This window comes from Brachycentrus maculatus, unplaced genomic scaffold (assembly GCF_059751285.1).
Source record: "Brachycentrus maculatus isolate JH-2025_06_01 unplaced genomic scaffold, ASM5975128v1 h1tg000039l, whole genome shotgun sequence".
NCBI lineage: Eukaryota > Metazoa > Arthropoda > Insecta > Trichoptera > Brachycentridae > Brachycentrus > Brachycentrus maculatus.
The window spans coordinates 903690-927413 of NW_028280793.1; the positions used below are offsets into that span (position 1 = coordinate 903690).

The 23724-nt window shown below is 30.8% G+C and overlaps 1 protein-coding gene across 3 annotated transcripts in view; it reads right to left on the minus strand.

Annotated features, from left to right (window-relative positions):
- LOC148312471 (ATP-binding cassette subfamily G member 4-like) overlaps positions 1 to 23724 on the minus strand; it is a 36273-nt gene that overhangs the window by 9647 nt on the left and 2902 nt on the right. For all 3 annotated transcript variants that reach the window (XR_015839220.1, XM_088277119.1, XM_088277120.1), the window contains exons 3-6: positions 9226 to 9363; positions 8274 to 8397; positions 2716 to 2905; positions 627 to 772 (exon numbers count right to left, since the gene is read on the minus strand). Coding sequence is in view for 2 of the 3 variants with exons in the window: in XM_088277119.1 (XP_088133245.1) it covers positions 627 to 772; positions 2716 to 2905; positions 8274 to 8397; positions 9226 to 9334 (569 nt within the window). In the remaining variant the exon portion in view is untranslated. The remainder of the gene's footprint in view (positions 1 to 626; positions 773 to 2715; positions 2906 to 8273; positions 8398 to 9225; positions 9364 to 23724) is intronic.

The window sequence follows — 23724 nt, forward strand, 5'->3', positions numbered from 1 at the left end:
GTCCAAAAAATTGTTAAGAATATATCAGGACGAAATCAGTAATTACCCTTATATCACTAAGATTTATTAATTTGAGCCGCTTCATTTTGCAATTATAATCTAACTCAACAATGGGTATATTTAGTTTAAAATGAATGTATCTAAGGAACTTGTGTTTTACTCTCTCTACGCTGTCAGCGTATATAGCATAATTAGGAGACTAGACTGTGGAGCCGTATTCCAACTGACTTCTAATTAAGGCAACATACAGGGACTTCAATGCATCAATAGATTTAAAATCCCTTGTTGCCCTAATCACAAAACCAAAAGTTTTAGACGCTTTGTTTACCATATCATTGATATGAGCTGCAAATGACAATTTATCATCAAAGATGATACCCAAATCTTTAATCATCTGGACATATGATAAGGTATTCCCGTTGATATTATATTGAAAAATATGAATATTATGTACCGATTTCTTTGTTAAAGTCTTAACTATATGTAAAAAATTATCAAATCCAGTTTGCCATTTTAGCCGCTTCATTATGCAATTATAATCCAACTCAACAATGGGTATATGAAGACTATTATTTCTTGCGAATCGCAGACAACTGGTTACTCCAAATCAATTCTTTTCCAAGTACCTGGTGGGCTCGTCAAACAGCATGATGGGAGGGTTGGTGACCAGTTCCACTCCGATGGACAGCCTCTTGGTCTCACCCCCCGACAGCTTGTCAACTCTGGTGTCCAAGGCTTTCTGTAGGCCCAAGAGGTCAGCTATATCCGTCACCTAGAAACACGATAACTAATAACCAGGGTGTAGATGCCTGTTGCAAAAGCACTAGACAGCTGCAGAGTAAACTGGAGCTAAGCATATGAGCCAAGTGTATCACCGTTTAGACACTTTATGGTAACATACATAAAACCACAAGTTCCAAAGCACAGAAACACATCAAACAAAAAATGAGAAATGGATTATTCAATAGTGTATTATTTTAAATTTGCATTATAAATGATTTAACCCTTTTATACCTGAATAGTCATACGTTCAAGTGAGGTTATATAGAATATGAGACATGTTAAAATATTTTCTAATTTTTATTATCATCTGAATATTATAACCAACTAGAACAATTGTAATAATCGTAATAATCGTCGGGTATGTATGAGGAGATGAATGTAGAAGAGGCGAAGCAAAGGAATAATAATTCAGTTCCGAAATGGACTCCCACAGAGAAAATATTCATATTATTTTTTGACATCTCAAGAAAGATGAAGAAGAATATGAGAAGAAAGTTTGGGCATTTACGAGGCTGACAACCGCCATAGGCTGGTTTAAGTGATCACTTGTAACATTACACACGTGTAACATTCACTAATTCTACCCATTATTGACATTATTACAAAGCTTCTTTTCATCTCATTAATACATGTCTCTAGTAAAGTTCTAGTGATTCAAGAACAGTGTTTCGAAATTGGTTCATATATATATATATATATATATATATATATATAGAACTTCCAAGGATCTGAGTAGTGTGGTTATCAATAATGGGTAGAATTGGTGAATGTTACACGTGTGTAAAGTGATCACTTAAACCAGCCTATGACGGTCGTCAGCCCCTTAAATGCCCAGACTTGCATATTCTTCTTCATCTTTGATGAGATGTCAAAAAATAATATGAAAAATAACTCCTATGATTGGAGATAATCCAGATTTGTGAACAAGTATTTGGACACAATCCAAATGTTGTAGTTTCATTGATCATTGTTTGAGGGTGCTATGAGCAACCCTGAAGTATACTTACATCGCCTGAATCATACATTACGAAAATAATCATCAAGTCTCTTTTGGCACAATGTATAATATACATCCCAATAAAAAGACAATGCATTGAATAAACATATCGCTCACTCCTTTCAAGAACGTCATAAATCAAAATTCGTCAATTTTCAGTTGTGCTTGTTTTCGGAATGCCCAAAAAATGTACTATATCCCAGCAAAAGAGGCATATTTTAAACTTAATATTTACCTGCTACAGGGTAAAGTTTTGTTTCTGCATTTTTAAGAAAATGTATTGTTTAATTATTTTTTTAAATAAACTAAATATTTTTCAAATGGAGGAAAAACCTTCAGGTTTTACCTAAAAAATCTGTTGCACAGTAAAACGTTCAATAGGTGGCTTAATATTTATTTTCAATACGTTGTGTTATATTTTCATACTTTAAAAACGTTCTCCTGAAAAATCAAGTGTTTTGATTTATGACGTTCTTGAAAGGAGTGAGCGATTATGTAAAAATTCATGGTAAACAATTTTCGATGGCGTTTTATTCAAAATGTACATATTTTGAAATGGTAATGACATACGCAAATGATTTGTCAAGAATTGAAAAATAATTATAATATAAACATCAAGTTGGGTGTGTCTAATCCTTGCTCACAAATCCGGATTTCTCTTCATGGAGGTGTTTTTAAATTTTGTCATCTAAATATAGACGAAGAAGAATATGGAAGTCTAAATATTTTTACCTAACATCTTGTGGATAAAATAACTGATCAAATTATAAGCCTCATAAAACAATCAAAAGTCATGTTTTCTCAGAATGTAAACATAATTCGATAAGTATCTTATGTGTTAAAGATCAAGATAACACTGCGTGTATATGATGCAGTGCCCTATGCACCATCGGGTGCGGATGATGGTTGAATGTGTGTTTTATTTAGATGCTTACAATTTTTTGTTTCTGCTCTCTGGAAATTTTGTCTGGCATCTTCAGATCTGCAGCGATGCTCATTGTCTCCCTGGTGGTAAGGAGTGGGAGTAGGGCCGAGTCCTGGGTGATGCAGCAAGACTGCCATTTGAACTGCTCGAGGTTCCTTTTCTGCCCGTTCACTAGGACGTCTCCCGTTACGCCTTTGGTTCTAGAGGAAGAAAAAACGTTTTAATATTTACATACAATTTATTGGTAAATATAGTGAAACCTCTTATAACGATCATAATTTGTTTCAGCATCTTACTCATTAAGCGAAACACTCGTTACCCGGATTTTTTTGAAACATAAAAAACATTAAAATACATTATTAATTACATTCCCTTACAAAAACTTTCACACATTCCGTAAAAAATTCTAAATGGTTCTTGTCGCAACCGGTAGGTTTTTAATAATAAAAAAGTGGTTAAAACAAAGTTGTTTAATTTAACAAAGTTCATAAAATGTGCCACAAAGTATCTGCGAAAAACATTCAAGAAATGAAATGTCACCTTTTAAGCACATGTTCATATGAAATAATTGTCTGAGTGTTGTCCCATATATAGGCATCAATACCAACTAGTGTCATAAAACCGCGGAGACTTTTTGTAAGACCTATCATATTGTAGCGTAGCTTTTCTATAGGTATGTCAAGAAATACAATTTTATACCCAATAATAAAAATCCAGTTTCACAGGTAATACAGGAATGAACAATTTCAGATGGTTAGTGGAAAATTTCTGTTTTTTTATGCCATTTCGACATTTGCAAGCAGAAACAAATGAAAATTAAATCATAGCACACATCGCTCACTCCTTTCAAGAAAGTCATAAATCAAAAATCGTCAATTTTCAATTGTGCATGTTTTCGGAATACCCAGAAAATGGACTATATCCCAGCAAAAGAGGCATATTTTTAACTTTATATTTACCCGCTAAAGGGCAGAAAGTGTTGTTTTTGCATTTTGAAGAAAAGGTATTGTTTAATTATTTTTTTAAATAAACTAATATTTTTCAAATGGAGAAAAAACCTTCAGGTTTTACCTAAAAATATCTGTTGCACAGTAAAAAGTTCATTAACTGGCTTGATATTTATTTTTGAAACATTATATTATATTTTTATACTTTAAAAACTTCTCATGAATAATCAAGTTTTTTGATTTATGACATTAATCAGAATTAAAAACGAAGATATAAGAAAGGAATGTAAGGCTGAACGAGGAATAATTGAGAAGATTAGGAAGAGTTATTTACGGTGGTATGGACATGTGGAGCGAATGGATAGCGAGAGAATGACTAAGAAAATATATGTGGCGAATGTGAGAGGGAAAACAGAACGAGGACGACCGAAAAAGACTTGGCACGATCAGATCTAATGATCTTCTTAATAGAACCTAAAATCTGGCGGTGTCAAAAGTCTGCGTAATCGGAGCGCATGTATGGATGTGAAGGAGGCGAGGAGTGTATGTCAGGACAGAAGAGTGTGGCGTGATGGTAGTAGTAGTAGTTGATTTATGACGTTCTTGAAAGGAGTGATCGACATGGTACGTTGTGCGTAAGTATGTAACTAATGTACATACATATATGATTAGAATAACGATTTCTAAGAACACCGTATCTCAGGCTAATCAATTTGGTATTATTATGTTGTCACATAACGACACATCACAAATTACATTTTTTTTCTTATTATTATATTATATATAAGATGATAAATTATGTATGTATGCTTAAATACATGTCCAATTTGCATACTAGATAATGAAGTTTAAAGGTTAACTGTACCCATATTGTGTAGTGGTTACCGCGTTTGGTTACCATGCTGGATGTCCCTGGTTTGATTTCCGGGGGAGTGGAATGAATAAGTGTATCAATGATCTTAAAATTTATATTAAAATCGTAATATTATATGATTTATAAATAAATAAATATATTTATATACATATATAAATATATAAATATAAATATATATATATATATATATATATATATATATATATATATATATATACATATATATATATATATATATATATATATATATATATATATATATATATATATATATATATTTATATATATATATATATATATATATATATATATATATATATATATATATGTATATGTATATATATATATATATATATATATATATATATATACAGTATCTACTCAATGAATTAGGGCCACGCAGAATTTCGCGCATTTTCTCAATTCAAACAGGAATAACTCAGAGAAAACCTTGAATAAAACAACATTGAATTTTATTTACACATGAACACTTTATTACGCTTAAATTATGCATATATTTTCGTATAAATATAGTTAGTATTTAGTATTTCCACCTTTGGCAGAAATAACTGCCTCAATTCTTTTTGGCATACTTAAAATGCACTGTTTTATCATTTTTTTATTTCTTCGTCTTCTGACCATATTTTTTGAATATTTTTTTTAGACAGTCTACTGTCGGATTTAAAAATGAGTATACCTTATTTTTTAACATACTCCATACGTTTTCTATAGGATTAAGGTCCGGAAAATTTCCAGGCCAGGGGAGCAAAGGCAGATTTTTGTTAGACAAAAATTTTATTATTGATTTAGCCCGGTGGCAAGGTGCCCCATCCTGCATGAAGGTGTATGGACCTTCTGTTGGGTCGAGTGTATGGTAGAAGGGCAATAAAATTCGTTCGAGGACCTGCTTATAGGAATTTTGGTTCATTGTTCCTTCCACGAAAAACAACGGAACAGGTAAATTGTTAATAATACATGACCATATCATTGTTGCAGGGGGGTGTTTGATAACTTTTACCACACAGGCCTCATTGTAACGTTCCATTGGTGTTCTCCTGACGAATCGACGGCTCTCTGTCACGGCTTCTAACCGGCACTCATCACTAAAGATGACCTGAAAAATAATGAAAATTTAAGTTTAATTCAAATATATAAGTTTATTTACTAAAATGATATGTTGAAAATTCAATTTAAATAAATACCTTTTTCCAATCATCTACCGAGTAATTTCGATGTAGCCTGGCCCATTTTAATCGATCCGCTTTCATTCGTGGTGTCAATTTTGGTACTTTTACAGGGCGCCTGCATTTCAGATTTACTTCGTAAAGACGTCGCCTCAGTGTTGATACCGATATATTTATACCCTCTTCTTCCAATTTTATTTTTAATGTTTTTGCTGATGCACTGCGGTTTTCTAAGGCACTTTGAATGATTTTTCGATCAGTCCTCGGTGTTGTTTTTCTAATCCTACGACAGTTCTTTCGCCGATTGCTGGTGGCGGGTGACTGATTTTTTATTGATTTTGAAATTCTGTCCACTGTTTGACGAGAAACGTTTTCTTTTTTTGAAATTTCTCTATTAGATAGTATTCCTAATTTCAGTAGCACTATAACACTAGACTTTTTTTCCTCAGAAATGTCTTTACTTTTTCCCATTTTGTCCTTTTCAAAAAAAACACTTGTGTTTACAAAAAAAATTTATACTTTATGAACTAAAATTAAAAATTAAGTTTTTTTCACAAGACACGATAACTATATAACCTCTCTGAACAAAACAACAACTAGAACTCAAGAAACTTCACTAATAAATGAGATAGGACTATTTTTTGAACATTCAACTATCTGTCTACCTGTGCTAATTAGGGACCTTTCTCAAAAAAAGGGTTTGAAATTTTGTAAAGGCTTAAATAATCCAGGTATATTTTACATATTATTGAAGGTAATATACATGATATTAGATGTCAATAGAAAATTTAAAGTATTTATGTAAAATAAATATAATAATCCAAAAGATTTCAGAGTATTCAAAAAAATAATGGGTGGCCCTAATTCATTGAGTAGATACTGTATATATATATATATTATATATATATATATATATATATATATATATATATATATATATGGTAGGTATTTTTACCCTCTCTGGGAATCAAACCCGGGACCTCCATCCAGCACGGTAGATAAACACGCTAACCGTTACACCACGAAGGCGGATGATGAATATATATATATATATATATATATATATATATATATATATTATATATATATATATATATATATATATATATATATATATATATATATATATATATATATATATATATATATATAAATATATATATATACATATATATATATATATATATATATATATATATATATATATATATATATATATATATATATATATATATATATATATATATATATATATATATATATATATATATATATATATATATATATATATATATATATATATATTTGTCCGCCTCTGTGGTGTAATGATCAGCGTGTTTAGTTACCGTGCTGGAGGTCCCGGGTTCGATTCCCAGGGGGGGTGAAAATAAATATTACTGATTTTACACTGTAATATTTATTTAATATTACTCTGGACTGGTTCCTGAAGCGCAAGAGTAAGATCATCTTGCCTTCATGTAAGTAATTATCAAGCTAACACTGCGTCAATTCGATGCAGTGCCCTATGCACCATTGGGTGCGGATAAGGGTTATCAGTAAGTAATGTAATAATATTTTATTTGTTTTTGTCTTAATTTTACAATTTTTTTACAGAAAATTAATGATAACAATGCAAATCTTACGTTTTAATACCTGGGTAAAAAAAAACACTAATTTTAAATAATATCTTACCTACTTAAGAGAATTGATAAAAAATAAATTTCATAAAAAAGAGGACTTTGAGTCGAATAACAATATGGCTGACAGTCCAACGAACGCAAAAAACCCGTTTTTGGTATGAATTCATCGTTCCCTAATTTACATTCTGTCTTTCCAATTAAAAACATAAGGAATAATCGATATATCCTTCTTCGCGGTTCACAATCTGTGTGATGATTGGTTCACTTCTTTCATGGTCAGTCATCACCCTTTTCTATCCTCCGCTCGTCTCTTCAACTCAATTTTAACGTTTTATGACGTCATATGGTGTATTGTATATGGTTTATAGAGCTGTAATAGTAGTAGTATGGATTTGGTTGTTTACCACTACACTACCATTTGTGTTATACAAATATGAGAGGTGGGGGTGGGCCATAGACATCAACAAATAGAGCCGCCAATAATTCAGCAATGACACCAACATTAAAATAACTCCATCGTTTCTGTGACGTCATTCATTGCCAACTTAAGAAAATAACAATTTTTGAAGGCAAATTTTTCAAAAGAAAATGAAGAATGAAAATATTCATTATATCAGCTGTTATAAACACAAAACGAGTCTAATACAATCCTTTATAGGTTGAGTATGTTAAATTAGATATTCTTCGCGTCTGACAAAGATCCATTCCTTTACTTGTTTGATATTTTTTACTAATAATTTCGATGGGAATGAATGTTTAAAAAACTTCATTTTGTATTTATCATTTCCGCAACAAGGCGTACGAGAGTTTGAGGTGTTTCTTGAAGTGGTACTCATGAAAAACTTATTGGGAGCCACTGGTCTAGAACAGTGGTCGACTAACTCATAAATCATCAGATTCAATTATGCAAATACAAGGCTTACTTGTAACCTGCTAGGATATTGAGGAGTGTAGTTTTTCCAGCTCCCGAAGGTCCCAAGATGGCGGACAGACGTCCAGAGTAGAATGTTCCTGACACATCATTTAGAATTATTTTGTTTTTCTTTCCTGAAATAAAAAAAAAAGTACCTTAAAGTCTCTGATATCAATTCCAATACTAGGCAGATAGACGAAGGGCGTTTGTGCACTACATGGAATTTTACGAATATATCGATACTCAGCACTGTGACGGCTAAGCGAAGGGATGGTCAAATTGATATATACTTATATATTATTTTTTGACATCTCATCAAAGATGAAGAAGAATATGGAAGTCAGGGCATTTACGGGGCTCACGACCGTCATAGGCTGGTTTAAGTGATCACTTTACACACGTGTAACATTCACCCATTCTACCCATTATTGACAACCACACTACTCAAATTCTTGGAAGTTCTATATATATGAACCAATTTAGAAACTTTGTTCTTGAATCACTAGAACTTCACTAGAGACATCTATTGGTGAGATGTAAAGAAGCTTTTTTATTAAGCAGAAACTCTTATATTAGTATGTGAGATCCGAATCCTGGATTATAATCACACACATGAGAAACGCCAGAAAATACCATTTTCATTTTTATTATTAAGCTTATAATTTGACCAGATAATTTATTTACAACATTTTGAGTGTGTCCAAATACTTGTTCACAAAATCTGGATTATCTCCAATTACAGGAGTTATTTTCATATTATTTAAATAATATGAAAATAACTCCTGTAATTGGAGATAATCCAGATTTTGTGAACAAGTATTTGGACACACTCAAAATGTTGTATATACTTATATAGTTTTTTTTTATGAAAAAACTATTTGAAAATTGATTAGAGAAGCAATTCTTAAGGGGTGAATAGAACCTTCGATGACCTTTATATTATAAATATTGAATTAACTCACTTGTATTACATGTGACCTTACTGACGATGTTCTGGAAGCTGAGATTAAGTGGGGTGTTGTTGAATTTGTTGAAATTTAGAGGCTTCAAGCATTCGGCCTGTTCATCCATAGTAAGCGCTGAAGAAGAGCTCGACGTACCTAAAAAAGAATAATGAAATTGGTCAGGTCAGGAGTCGGAATAATCGACGGATATGTGAGGAGATGCATGAATGCGGAAGAGGCGAAAATTATTTGCAAAGAAGAGCATTGTGGCGTTCTATTCTCTCTGCCTACCCCCGTTAAGAAGTGGTGTGATGGTTAGTAATTTAGTTACTATATTTATTTCATATTAAGTAAATCGAACTGGTACCTGAAGGGCAGGACTATTTAGCCTCTATTTAAGTTACGATCATGTCATCACTGCATATATCGCTCACTCTTTTCAACAACGTTAAATATCAAAAATCGTAAATTTTCAGTTGTACATGTTTTCGGAATGCCCATAAAATGTACTATATCCCAGCAAAAGCGGCATATTTTTAACTTAATATTTACCCGCTACAGGGCAGAAAGTGTTGTTTTTGCATTTTGAAGAAAAGGTATTGTTTAATAAATTTTTTTAAATAAACTAAATATTTTTCAAATGGAGAAAAAACATTAAGGTTTTACCTAAAAAGATCTGTTGCACAGCAAAAAGTTCAATAAGTGGCTTGATATTTATTTTTAATACATTTTATTATATTCTTTTTATAAGTTTTTTGAATATATGGCGTTGTTGAAAGAAGTGAGCGACATCCGTTACTGTGTCTTGTGCGCCACTGGGTGCGTATATCAAAGAAGACTTTTATTTCAAATAAAACGTAAAGCTTATTTACAATTAACACACCTTTTGGCAACGTACATAGAACTAAACACATAAACACGTCAAATAAAAACAGATACCACTTTTGTTCAAAGGACCTCTGATTATTATGCAACAAAGTTGTACAACCAGCTTCCATTACCTATAATAATAATGATAACCATATCCGCTCCCTAGGTGGAGCATATGGAGTCCACAAACTGTCTCCAGGCTTTTCTGTCGGCTGCCAGCTCCCTTGCATCCTCCCAAGTCAGATCCGCGTCCCGAAGTTCTGACGAGAACTGCCGACGAATTGTCAGCAGTGGTCGTCCTGGGCGGCGCGAACCTGATGCCTTGTAAAAGAGGCAAGCTTGATTAAGGCTCTCGGGAGGCATGCGGAGTACATGGCCAAGCCAACTGAATCGCCTTTTCTTGATGACAGTTGTGACCAAGATTTGCTGCGTCCTACGCCTTATCTCTTCATTCCTCACAAAGTCAAACCACCGCACGCCTAAGATTCTCCGCAAACACCTATTCTCAAAGCTTAGTACACGGCTGCTCTAGGCCCTTGTAAGGTATAAGAGAACAGGAGCAATGCAGGCATTGTATAGGCGGCATTTGGTTTTCACCGAGTATAAATCCGATCTCCAGTCAGCCTTCATACTGTTAAATGCGGACCCAGCGAGTCCTAATCGCACTCCCAGTTCCTTTTGAAGGCTGCCATTTTCAGTCGCGTACACTCCCAAGTACTTGAAACTCTCGGCCCTTTCGATGCGCTGTTTACTCAACATCAAGGGTTGTTGGGCATCTAGGCATGAGCTGTTGCACAACACATGGGTTTTCACATTTTACTACCTATAAAGTCATTTAAAATATAAATTTAATACAAAAGAGCTATTCCTAAATGAATAATGAAAGAAGATAGATCTGAAATACACACATCATTCGGCCGTTATTTGATTGCATGTCATAATAAATTTTCTTTCATATAATTTTATAAATAGATATTATGAAATGTGTAAACTCGCTGTTATTATGTGTGTGTTAAAATAAAAATAATAATTCGTATTTTAATCGCTGATTCAGTAGTCATTTATAGAATACAATTTGCTGTATACTGCCTAAATAGGTGTAATTTGCATAAAAACCTCAAAAAGATGTATGGTGTACTCTTAATGTCTGCCATTTATACATAGAAGAACATATCTATTCTATTTTATAGTTCTTGACCATACTACGCTCATATATTTTTGACAAAATCAACATATACTATTAGATAAAACCATAAGTTGACATGTTTTATTACAAACATTAAGGTACAACTTAATTTTATTTCTATATTAAGAAATTAGGCAAAAAGCAGTGATAGTATATCTCCGACATTTGTATTTTTCTACTACACAGTTTCTCCTTCACTTCCTTTCCCGTATAGCAGTAATTTAATATTGTTAGAAAATTTATATAGCGCCGTTTCTGTGAGAAATCAACTCAAGGGATTTATATATATATATATATATATATATATATATATATATATATATATATATATATATATATATATATATATATATATATATATATATATATATATATATATATATATATATATATATATATATATATATATATATATATATATATATATATATATATATATATATATATATATATATATATATATATATATATATATATATATATATATATATATATATATATATATATATATATATATATATATATATATATATATATATATATATATATATATATATATATATATATATATATACGAATAGAGCCAAAAATAACATTTCTAATTTTAGATACTTTCATTTGAACAATTGATTATAAGAATGCAAATCGATTGAATTGGTACCAACACGTGCAAGGGATCAAAGAGCATTGCCTATATACACCCAAAATTAATGCAATATGCATAGACATTCAATGGTATAATGGTGAACGTTAAACAAGTGTACAAAAGGTGGTCACTTAAGCCAGCCATGTGCCAGGTCGTAAGCCCTAAGATGCTCAGACTGCCATATTCTTTTGTATAAAAATGATAGATCTTTATCTCGAGTTGAGAGACTTTCAATATTAATATACTGTACCATCCGTAGGGTGAATAATCCAGTTTTTAATAGAACAATTCTAATATTATTAATTATAATACAACAAATTACAGGGTAAATTATCTATTGTCCGACGTTTAATGTCAATTTTAAAGGTGTCTCTACTTGATATGAAACATGTCGCTTACTCCTTTCAACAACGTCATACGAGTACAAATACATAAAAAAACTTGATTTCTCAGGAGATCGTTTTTTTAAGTTTAAAAATATAATAAAATGTATTGAAAATAAATATCAAGCCACTAATTGAACTTTTTACTGTGTTACAGATCTTTTTAGGTAAAACCTGAAGGTTTTTTCTCCATTTGATTTTTTTTTTTTAAATAATTAAACACTACGTTTTCTTCAAAATGCAAAAACAACACTTTCTGATCTGTAGCGGGTAAATATTAAGTTAAAAATATGCCAATTTTACTGGGATATAGTGCATTTTCGGGCATTCTGAAAACATGCAAAACTGGAAATTGACGACTTTTGAAATATGATATTTTTGAAAGGAGTGAGCGATATATCATTATTCCCTTTTATTAAAGAAGATTTAAGTCTGAGCACCAAGTCTGGCTTACGATCACTTATGCACTTGTATAACGATCACCATTCTGCTCATTTTTTAATATTGTTCAATAATGGCCAGCCAAATGCCAGGTCTATTATCAAATGCCAGCCCTGGGATGGTCTGACTTCCATCTTCTTCCATAAAAAGGGAGGAATGATAGATATTTCATATCATGCCTTTTAAGTCAAATAGAACAAATGAAAATAAATTGTTCATCCATGTTGAGATATTGATAAACTAAATTTTTTGTTGCTGTTTTTTTTCCATTTTGTACGAACTTATTTATTTCATAGATGCATACATTTTTTTACCATATCACTCACTCCTTTCAAGAACGTCATAAATCAAAAAACTTGATTTTTCAGGAGAACGTTTTTAAAGTTTATTAAAATAATACAATATGTTAAAAATAAATATCAAGCCACTTATTGACCTTATTACTGTGCATCAGATCTTTTTAGGTAAAACCTGAAGGTTTTTTCTCCATTTCAAAAATATTTGGTATATTTAAAAAAAATAATTAAACAATACCTTTTCTTCAAAATGCAAAAACATCACTTTCTGCCCTGTAGCGGGTAAGTTAAAAATATGTCTCTTTTGCTGGGATATAGTACATTTTCTGGGCATTCCGAAAACATGCACAACTGAAAATTGACAATTTTTGATTTATGACGTTCTTGAAAGGAGTGAGCGATATGTATTACAGCTCTAATTCATCAGCTATTAAAGAAGGATCCATTAATATGGACCTAGGTCCTAACGGACACCTGATAAATTAATTCCTCGTATGTACTTTTCTTTGTCAAACTTAAACAGAAAATAAAATGACGAGGTTAATTTCGGAGCGATGACTAATTTCTGAAGACAATCAGCTGAAATGAATGAATAACGGATAATTGTCGATATATTAGCGACTTTGATTTATTAGGTGATTGCGTAAATCAAATAATTATTACTATCTGAAGGTCAACATTTATGGACCTACATTAAAATCCTTCACAATCTAATCGTTTTTAGAGTAGCTACTAGCGTACAAAAAACACGTGTTTATCTCAACACTATCAGCTTTTAGTGTTGTGATTTTTATGTAATTATTTTTAAATTGTTATCATTGTATGTATGTAAATATATACATATATATATATATATATATATATATATATATATATATATATATATATATATATATATATATATATATATACATATATATATATATACTATACATAAATATATATATATATATATATATATATATATATATATATATATATATATATATATATATATATATATATATATATATATATATATATATATACATAAATACATATACAAATATAAAACAATGATATTAACAGCAAATCAGTGATTTTCCAATCAAATAATATAGATCTAAACTACGCAATCTTCTTGTCGAAATGTATGTATGAAGTGTGCTACTATATGGCTGCGAGACATGGTGCTTATCTGAATTAGATAAGAATAGGTTGAATGCGTTCGATTTCCTGGAGAGACCATTTCCAACGACGAGGTGCTACGATTGATCGAGGAAGGAGAGCACCTGCTCGCGACTATCTTGAAAAGAACAAATGGATCGGACACGTATTGAGACAGGAGGGTTTCCTGAACATGATAATAGAGGGGACGATCGAGGGAATAAATGCCAGAGGACGCCCACGCCGCGAATACCTAAGCGCCTCATACGAGGACAGGGGCTGCGCGACGTATGAGGAGCTGAAGAGGGTGTCGGAAAATAGTCTGGAATGGTGAAGGAAATGTTGTCTGTTGCTGCAGACCGATCCGCAGGATTGAGACCAGATATATATATATATATATATATATATATATATATATATATATATATATATATATATATATATATATATATATATATATATATATATATATATATATATAAATATATATATATATATATATATAAATATATATATATATATATATATATATATATATATATATATATATATATATATATATATATATATATATATATATATATATATATATATATATATATATATATATATATATCGCTCACTCCTTTCAAGTTTTCAAGAACGTCATAAATCAAAAAACTTTCAGGAGAACGTTTTTAAAGTTTAAAAATACAATACAATGTTTTAAAAATAAATATTAAGCCACTTATTAAACTTTTTAGTGTGCAACTGATCTTTTTAGGTAAAACCTGAAGGTATTTTCTCCATTTGAAAAATATTAAGTACATTTAAAAAAATAATTAAACAATACCTTTTATTCAAAATGCAAAAACAACACTTCTGCCCTATAGCGGGTAAATATTTAGTTAAAAATATGCCTCTTTTTCTGGGATATAGTACATTTTCTGGGCATTCCGAAAATATGCACAGCTAAAAATTGACGATTTTTGATTTATGACGTTCTTGAATGGAGTGAGCGATATGTATAATAATCTATCAGGTGCAAATCGGATCCGGTTCCAAGAATCTGTATTAGGGCCAGAATAACATTTTTCCAAAACTTGATGTCAATCGGTTCATTGGTTCCTGAGAGATAAGTTTTTTTTTGTATATCTCGACTACAGCGCCTCTTGTCTGTTCCAAAATGTACAGAAACCCGTTTACAGCCAAGACAAAAACATATCCATAATCTGGGATCAATTGGTCACGTCATTCCCGAGATTACATTAAGTATCGAACATACCTATGCACCAACGTTTTTTTTTTACTTGGTAAATACCACTATTTCTTAAAATCTACTGTGACACGTGTTTCGATACATTCCGCATCATTTTCAAACACCGTATGTGAACCTCATTCTAAATTTTAGAGGTGGGTCCTTGGGACGTTGAAGGTTGAAGTGGGGGTAGGACCTTTTTCTTATTTTTATTTATTTATTTTATTTTTATTTCTTATGAGTGGGAACATAGACAATAGGGGGGACGCTTTAGTCATTGTCACATTGTTAATTATGGGTTTATTGTTATTTATATTTTTATGAATTTCTATTGTTTCAAAATGTTGCAGTTTATGGCTTTTCGTATTAATTATTTTAAGGATCTCTACGTTACTGCGGTTAAATTCGTGATCATTATCTATTAAATGGTTAGGTGATCATTCTCTATTAAAATAATAGATCAATATAGATTCTTTACATCTCACCAACAGATGTCTCTAGTAAAATTCTAGTGATTCAAGAACAAGGTTTCTAAATTGGTTCATATATACACAACTTCCAAGAATTTGAGTAGTGTGGTTGTCAATAATGGGTAGAATTGGTGAATGTTACACGTGTGTAAAGTGATCACTTAAACCAGCCTATGACGGTCGTCAGCCCCGTAAATGCCCAGACTTCCATGCCTTCATCTTTGATGAGATGTCAAAAATAATAGAGATAGCACTGCGTTTATATGATGCAGTGCCCTTCATTGGGGTGCGGATAAGAGATCGAAGAAGATTGAAGAAGACAGGTCATAAGTCATGTCAAAAATATTTCATATTCTCCTACATCTTTGTTGAGATGACAATATAGATGCCCATGTGTTCGTATTATGAATGTACTCCTTCATCTTCATAAATTGTACGGAGACATGGTAGTACGAAGAGAATGGTTATTAGATTACGCATACCTTGTTGGCCTCAAAATGTGAAAAAGGTCAAGTTGTAAATGAAATCTAACTCGTTATTGCAGTTAAAACATAATAGTTAACCTGTGTGACGATTCAAATTTACAACATTTAATTTTTTTTATTGATTCGGCGTTTAATTTATAGAACTCCATTTTAATTCATGTATTAATTTTATATATATATATATATATATATATATATATATATATATATATATATATATATATATATATATATATATATATATATATATATATATATATATATATATATATATATATATATATATATGTAATAAAATAACTAGGTACCTACCTATACATTTTATTAAGTACTTACAAATAGTACCTACATAAAACAGTTCTACCACCAGATGCCGCATGCGTCGCTCACAATAAAACAAAAGACTTCCGATAATATTATTAACTGTCAAAATCAGATAGATAGATAGATAGATAGATAGATAGATAGATATTAAATTATTATAAAGATAAATTAAGAATAAACTTTAATTACAAAGCAACACATTGTTTATTTTATTATTATACACCCACTTTACATATTATTTACACTTAATTTTCAAAAGGAAAATATTACCACGTTATAAAACGACTATTTTGTTAATTGGAAATGGATTATGAAACATTAGATGTATTAAAACAATTACTACAATATGTTCGGAGTGAGAGAGAAAAATTAGAAGATGATCAAAGAAAACGATTAGAAGATAAACAAAGAAGACGTGGAAATCTAAGAACTAGTGATAAAATTAAAGATAAAAGTCCATGTAAGATTTGTGAAAATTTAAATAAGGGAACTCGATATCACTCTGAAGCAATGTGCTGGTTTAAAACAAAGGAGGATGATAAGATTAATAATAAAAATGAAGATTTACAAATTACACAGAAACAGTGCTTGAAGAATGAAAATAAAAATAATGTAAAAAAAAAATCTACAAAATATAAAATAAAACATACTCCAGAAAAGAAGAATTTCGAAGCAGATTGTATGAGCAGGAATCCAGTGTTAGAATCGAAAGAAAATGCAAATGAACAATTAAAAGTTGTAAATTTGGTTAAATTAGAAGATATTTTAAAAGATCAGAATAAAAACGAAGACATACAAATAACACAGAAACAGTGCTTAAATGAAAATAAAAATAAAGTAGAAAAAACTTCTACGAAAGATAAAATAAAATATACTCTAGGAAAGAAGAATTTAGAAGTAGATTGTCTAAGCAGGAATCCAGTATTAAAATCGAATGAAAATGCAGATGAACAATTAAAAGTTGTAAATTTGGTTAAATTAGAAGATATTTTAAAAGATCAGAATAAAAATGAAGACATACAAATAACACAGAAACAGTGCTTGAAAAATGAAAATAAAAATAATGTGGAAAAAATTTCTACAAAATATAAAATAAAATATACTCCAGGAAAGAAGAATTTCGAAGTAGATTGTCTAAGCAGGAATCCAGTATTAAACTCGAATGAAAATGCAGATGAACAATTAAAAGTTATAAATTTGGTTAAATTAGAAGATACTTTAAGAGATCAGAATAAAAATGAAGGAATTCAAAAGAAAAAAACAAATGGATTAAAAAAAAACTGTGTCTACTTTAAAAGGGTCGAGAAGAAAAAAAAAATACAAAAAAAAGAAAGAAAAAAAAAACGGAAAAAAAGGAAGAAAAAAAAAACAAGAAAGAAAAAAAAGAAAGAAAAAAAAGAAGGAAAAAAGAAAGAAAGAAAAAAAAACTTTATCATATCACTAAACTTATACCAGTCCCTTCACTACAAGAAGATGATCCGGAGGACGAGTGAAAATTTTACTATGAATTTTCTTCCCCAAGGGGGGAGATGTAATAAAATAACTAGGTACCTACCTATACATTTTATTAAGTACTTACAAATAGTACCTACATAAAACAGTTCTACCACCAGATGCCGCATGCGTCGCTCACAATAAAACAAAAGACTTCCGATAATATTATTAACTGTCAAAATCAGATAGATAGATAGATAGATAGATAGATAGATAGATATAAAATTATTATAAAGATAAATTAAGAATAAACTTTAATTACAAAGCAACACATTGTTTATTTTATTATTATACACCCACTTTACATATTATTTACACTTAATTTTCAAAAGGAAAATATTACCACGTTATATATATATATATATATATATATATATATATATATATATATATATATATATATATATATATATATATATATATATATATATATATATATATATATATATATATATATATATATATATATATATATATATATATATATATATATATATATATATATATATATATATATATATATAAAACTATTATATCTTTTATTATATAACATTAAACCACGAGTGTAAGTCCCTTTCCAAGCACAAAAGCACAGACTCTTTTATGGAGAGACACAGCGAATCGAAATATAAAAGTTCTCCATACTTATGTATAAATGATTCAAATGTATTATGTTATAAATAAAAATGTAAATATATTTAAAAAAAATAAAAAATCAAACACAGATTTTTTGAGTCTACTTACTTTTAGTGTATTTTATTAACAAAAACACATAAAAAAATAATATTGTGACAATTGTTTCGCCTTGTTAGGGCATTACCAAACTAATGGTGATCACTTAACCATTCGTTTGATAATGCCCTAACAAGGCGAAACAATTTTCACAGTATTAATTTTTTATGTGTTTTGGTTTATAAAATCCAACATAGTAGACTCAAAAAATCTGTGTTTGATTTAAAATTAATACATAAATTAAAATTTACATACAACATTTTAAATGTATCCAGATACTTGTTCACAAATCTGGATTATCTTTAATTGGGAGGTTTTTTTATAATATTTTTTGACATGTTAACATATATTACTAATCGGGAATATTAGATATTTCACTTATATATGTAATATGTATTACAATAAATCAATTTTATGCATCCATTTTTGAGTGTGTCCAAATACTCGTCACAAATCTGGATTATCTCCAATTAGGAGTTCTCCTAACTGGAGATAATCCAGATTAGTGAACAAGTATTTGGACACACTCAAAATGTTGTTAATAAATTAACTGGTCAAATTATAAGCTTAAATAAATTTAAAATCATGTTTTTAAGCGTTTCTCGAGGATGTGAATATAATTCACAAATGGAAAGGGTCTCTGCTTAATAAAAACTTTCCTAACCACACCATTAATGTGAATTTTTGACTCAAGCATACTATTTTTACGAGATTTACCAATATATCTAGAAGTTCCAAAAATTTTATTTCCATTAATTTTATTAATAAATTATTTTATTTTATTTGTTTGCATTTAAATTATCACAATTTATGCATATTTAGAACCTTTTTTTTGCAGAGACCCACCAAGCCACCTTGTGTGTCTTGTCGGTGGAGTTCTTTTTTAATACATTTTTCATTGTTTTTACCGATTTTAACCTAATATACACACAAAAAAGAGAAAAAAATTAAGAATATAAACATTTTACAATTTTCATAAAATTCACTCTTGATCATTTACCCATTCCTTTATTTTGCCTTAGTTCCATATTTTTGACCTCTAACACCGTCAGCAACAAATTAAAAATGTTCGAAACGATATATTGCAGTGTTGGACTCCCATATTTATTGTTAATTATTGGGACTATCAAACCTTCGTTGTGTGTAAATCGTGTATCATGGTTGTGTACTAAAGGATTTCGATATTTTTGTTTAACGATGATACTCATCCACAATATTCCACGTACCGGCAGTAATTTTAAATGTTTATATATCAAGATTGGATTGTCCCTAAGTGTGGTTGTCAATCATGGGTAGAATTGGTGAATGTTATACGTGTGTAAAGTGATCACTTAACCAAGCCTAAGACGGTCGTAAGCTCTGTAAATGGCCAAACCTCCATATTCTTCTTCATCTATGTTGAAATATAATATCGTGGGTATACTGGCGAAAAAAGTCAACACGAAAATACGCAATTTTGACTCAATGATGCATATTATAAAGTTTTGAACATTCTGTAAACTGGCAAAATACACTATGTAGTTTGAAATGTCATATTTGTGTGGTTTTAAAAGTAAATTCAACTTTATGCTTAATTGCGGGTATTTTATTCAGGCTAAAACCTGATGTGTGGACCAAACTAAATATTAATTACAAGGATTATTCCTAATTTATAGTTATTTATTTAATTTATTATATTAAATTAAATACAAGGATTATTCAAGCAGGGATTTAAGAGATAAGGTTTTTTGCCAGTATACCCAAGATGTGATATAACAAAATAATTTAAATAGACTTCTCTCCCCGGATACAGTTTGGTCCACACATCACATATGGCAAGGGTAAAGTTGAAAATAAGTTGTTAGGGTATCACAGTAATACCAGGCGAACATCATTCGACAACACGTTAGGTTATCAAGTATTGATGACCTCCTTTGAAAATAAACTGACAAAGTTTTTCTTATAAATGATTGTAGGTCACATTTTTATCAGTCAAATTGAGTTAGTTTGTTCACATATGCACGTATTCTGTGATCCTGTTACAAAATTGACCTTGTATTGTAACAAAAAGATTAAACAACTCATTTTGATATCTCAACATAGATGAAGAAGAATATGGAAGTCTGGGTATTTACGGGGCTTATAACCTGTCATGGGCTGGTCAAGGGATAACTTCCACACGTGCCACTTTCAAGTAATTGAAACTGTCGATCATGGCAAGTTCCTCGGTCTCCTTTTGCTTCTATCACCAACTACCTAACAGGTATATTCGCCTCATACGTTCGTATTACTGTTTGTATTTGTGTGTGTGTGTATATGTATATATATATATATATATATATATATATATATATATATATATATATATATATATATATATATATATATATATATATATATAAATATATTTATATATATACGATGAATGTATATATATATAACGAATCATGTTGCGTTTGTATCACATTTAAAGGAATAAAGTGCAAAGCCTGTATTTTTTACTGAGAATTATCTCCAGTTAGGATAGTAAAGACAGGAAAGGTGGATGCGATAAACATATCAAAACACTCAGTGTTATTGAAAAGTAATATTTCTTGCATCAATTTTATAATAGGGTATTTATCACTCAGGAGGAATATATAATTTAACATACTCAATCAATAAATGATTGTGTAAGACTCGTTTTGTGTTTATAACAGCCGATATAATCAATATTTTCATTCATCATTTTCTTTTGCAAAGAAGGATGAAAGCAGACTGAATGCAGTCGAAATGCGATCCCTCAGACGAATGTGTGGCAAAACGATGTTTGATAGATGTTCGAATGATGAAATAAAGAAAGAATGTAAGGCTGAGATAAGCATTATCGATAAAATTAAGAAAGGTGTGTTGAGATGGTTTGCACATGTGGTACGTATGAGTGAAGAAAGAACGGTTAAACAAATCTGAGGAGAATGTAGTTGGAAATAGAAGCAGAGGAAGACCGAGGAAAACTTGGCACAATCAGGTACGTCAAATACTTGAAAGCGGCCGGGTCAGGAGTCGTAATAAACGTCGGGTATGTATGAGGAGATGCATGAATGAAGAGGCGAAGAATGTTTACAAAGACAGAGTGGTGTGGCGTTCGATTCTCTCCGCCTACCCCTGCGGGGAAGCGGCGTGATGGTTAGTTAGTTAGTTAAATATCTAAAGTTTAAACCTTCATATCTCCCTTACTTCTCTACAGATTTCAAAAAGAATGTCTTGTAATTTTTCATATTAATTTATTAGCCAATAATAACACGTGAGAATAATCAATTGGTGGGATTGAACTTTTTTTTACAATGTGGAACTTCTATCAAGATGACTGAATATTTTGAAGTTAATTAATTCATATGTTATTATGTGTCACCTATGTATTATTACGTTAATGGCGTAATCATTTGAATATTTTTGTAGAGAAATGTAAATTCACGCGTGTTAAACTTTGACTTCATAAATAATTAAAATAAGTATTCGTATTATGTAGATGTTTTTTAAGAGGTATGCAAATTCAAATTCTCCGCATTAAATTGATGGTGGCACCCGCCGTGTGGCATGTTACGCCATCTCGTTGAAACCACAGCTCTGTCACATCAATGCCATTCAACTGAGGTACGAAGAAGTCAATAATCGTGGTTCTGTAGCGCTCTCCATTGACCGTAACATTCTGGCCTGCATCGTCTTTAAAAAAGTATGCGCCAATAATTCCACCTGCCCATAAAGCACACCAAAAAGTTCTATTATCACTTAAAAACCTACTATACTTCTTCTTCAAACCCTTATCCGCACCCGATGGTGCATAAGGCACTGCATCATATAAACACAGTGTTATCTATATAGTTAACACACGAAAGAGAGGTGATCAGCTCTCAGCTTCAGGCACCAGTCCAGGGTGATATTAAATAAATACTATAATGGAAAATCACTTATATTTATTTGCCACCCCCCCCCCTGAGAATCGACACGAGATCCCCAGCATGGAAGCCGAGCGTGCTGACCATAACACTACGGAGGCGGACAAAAATACCATACTTAACGAATACAAATATTATAAATTTCCATATATTGCCTATACCCAAATTAACCAGCTGACTGACATATATAATTTAAAACCCAGTGTTTTTTTTAAGTGATTAGTTGTATTTTCTCATCTGTTTCCTTTCAAAATGCTTCTCACCTTATGTTTTTTTATATGCCTATTTATAGGGTTTTCCAATAAGAGGTTTCATTTTGAATAGATGGCCATCTGGGCAGCTGCCACTTTTGAAGCTGTCATCTTTGGACATTTGACAAGTAAAAACTACGCGATTAATAAAAATGCAACGATACACGCTTCAACAACGCATTGAAATTGATAAAAATTTGCAGTCACAGTTCGCGAAACTAAAGCACTTTTTGGTCGTTGTGAAGCGCCTTCTCGGCCAGCAATAGTGAAACTTGTTAAAAAAATTGATCTGTTGGGATAACTTAGTGATGTGAAGAATCGAAACCGTGTGCATCGCTCAAGAACAATTGAGAATATTGCTGCTGTAGCCCGCAGTGTTGACGAAAACCCAGGTTTGTCGATTCCTCGTCGATCTGGTGAGGCTGCAGCCGGCTGGTGCAACTGTTACGGTGAATGGATTGCGCTATCGAGCTATGATTAATGATTTTTATGGCCGGAATTGGAAGATATTGATGTGGACGACGTTTATTTTCAACAAGACGGCGCTGCGTGCCACACAAGCAACGAAACAATCGCAATTTTGCAACAAAAATTTCCTGGCCGTGTTATTTCTCGAAGAGGTAATCACAGTTGGCCCTCGAG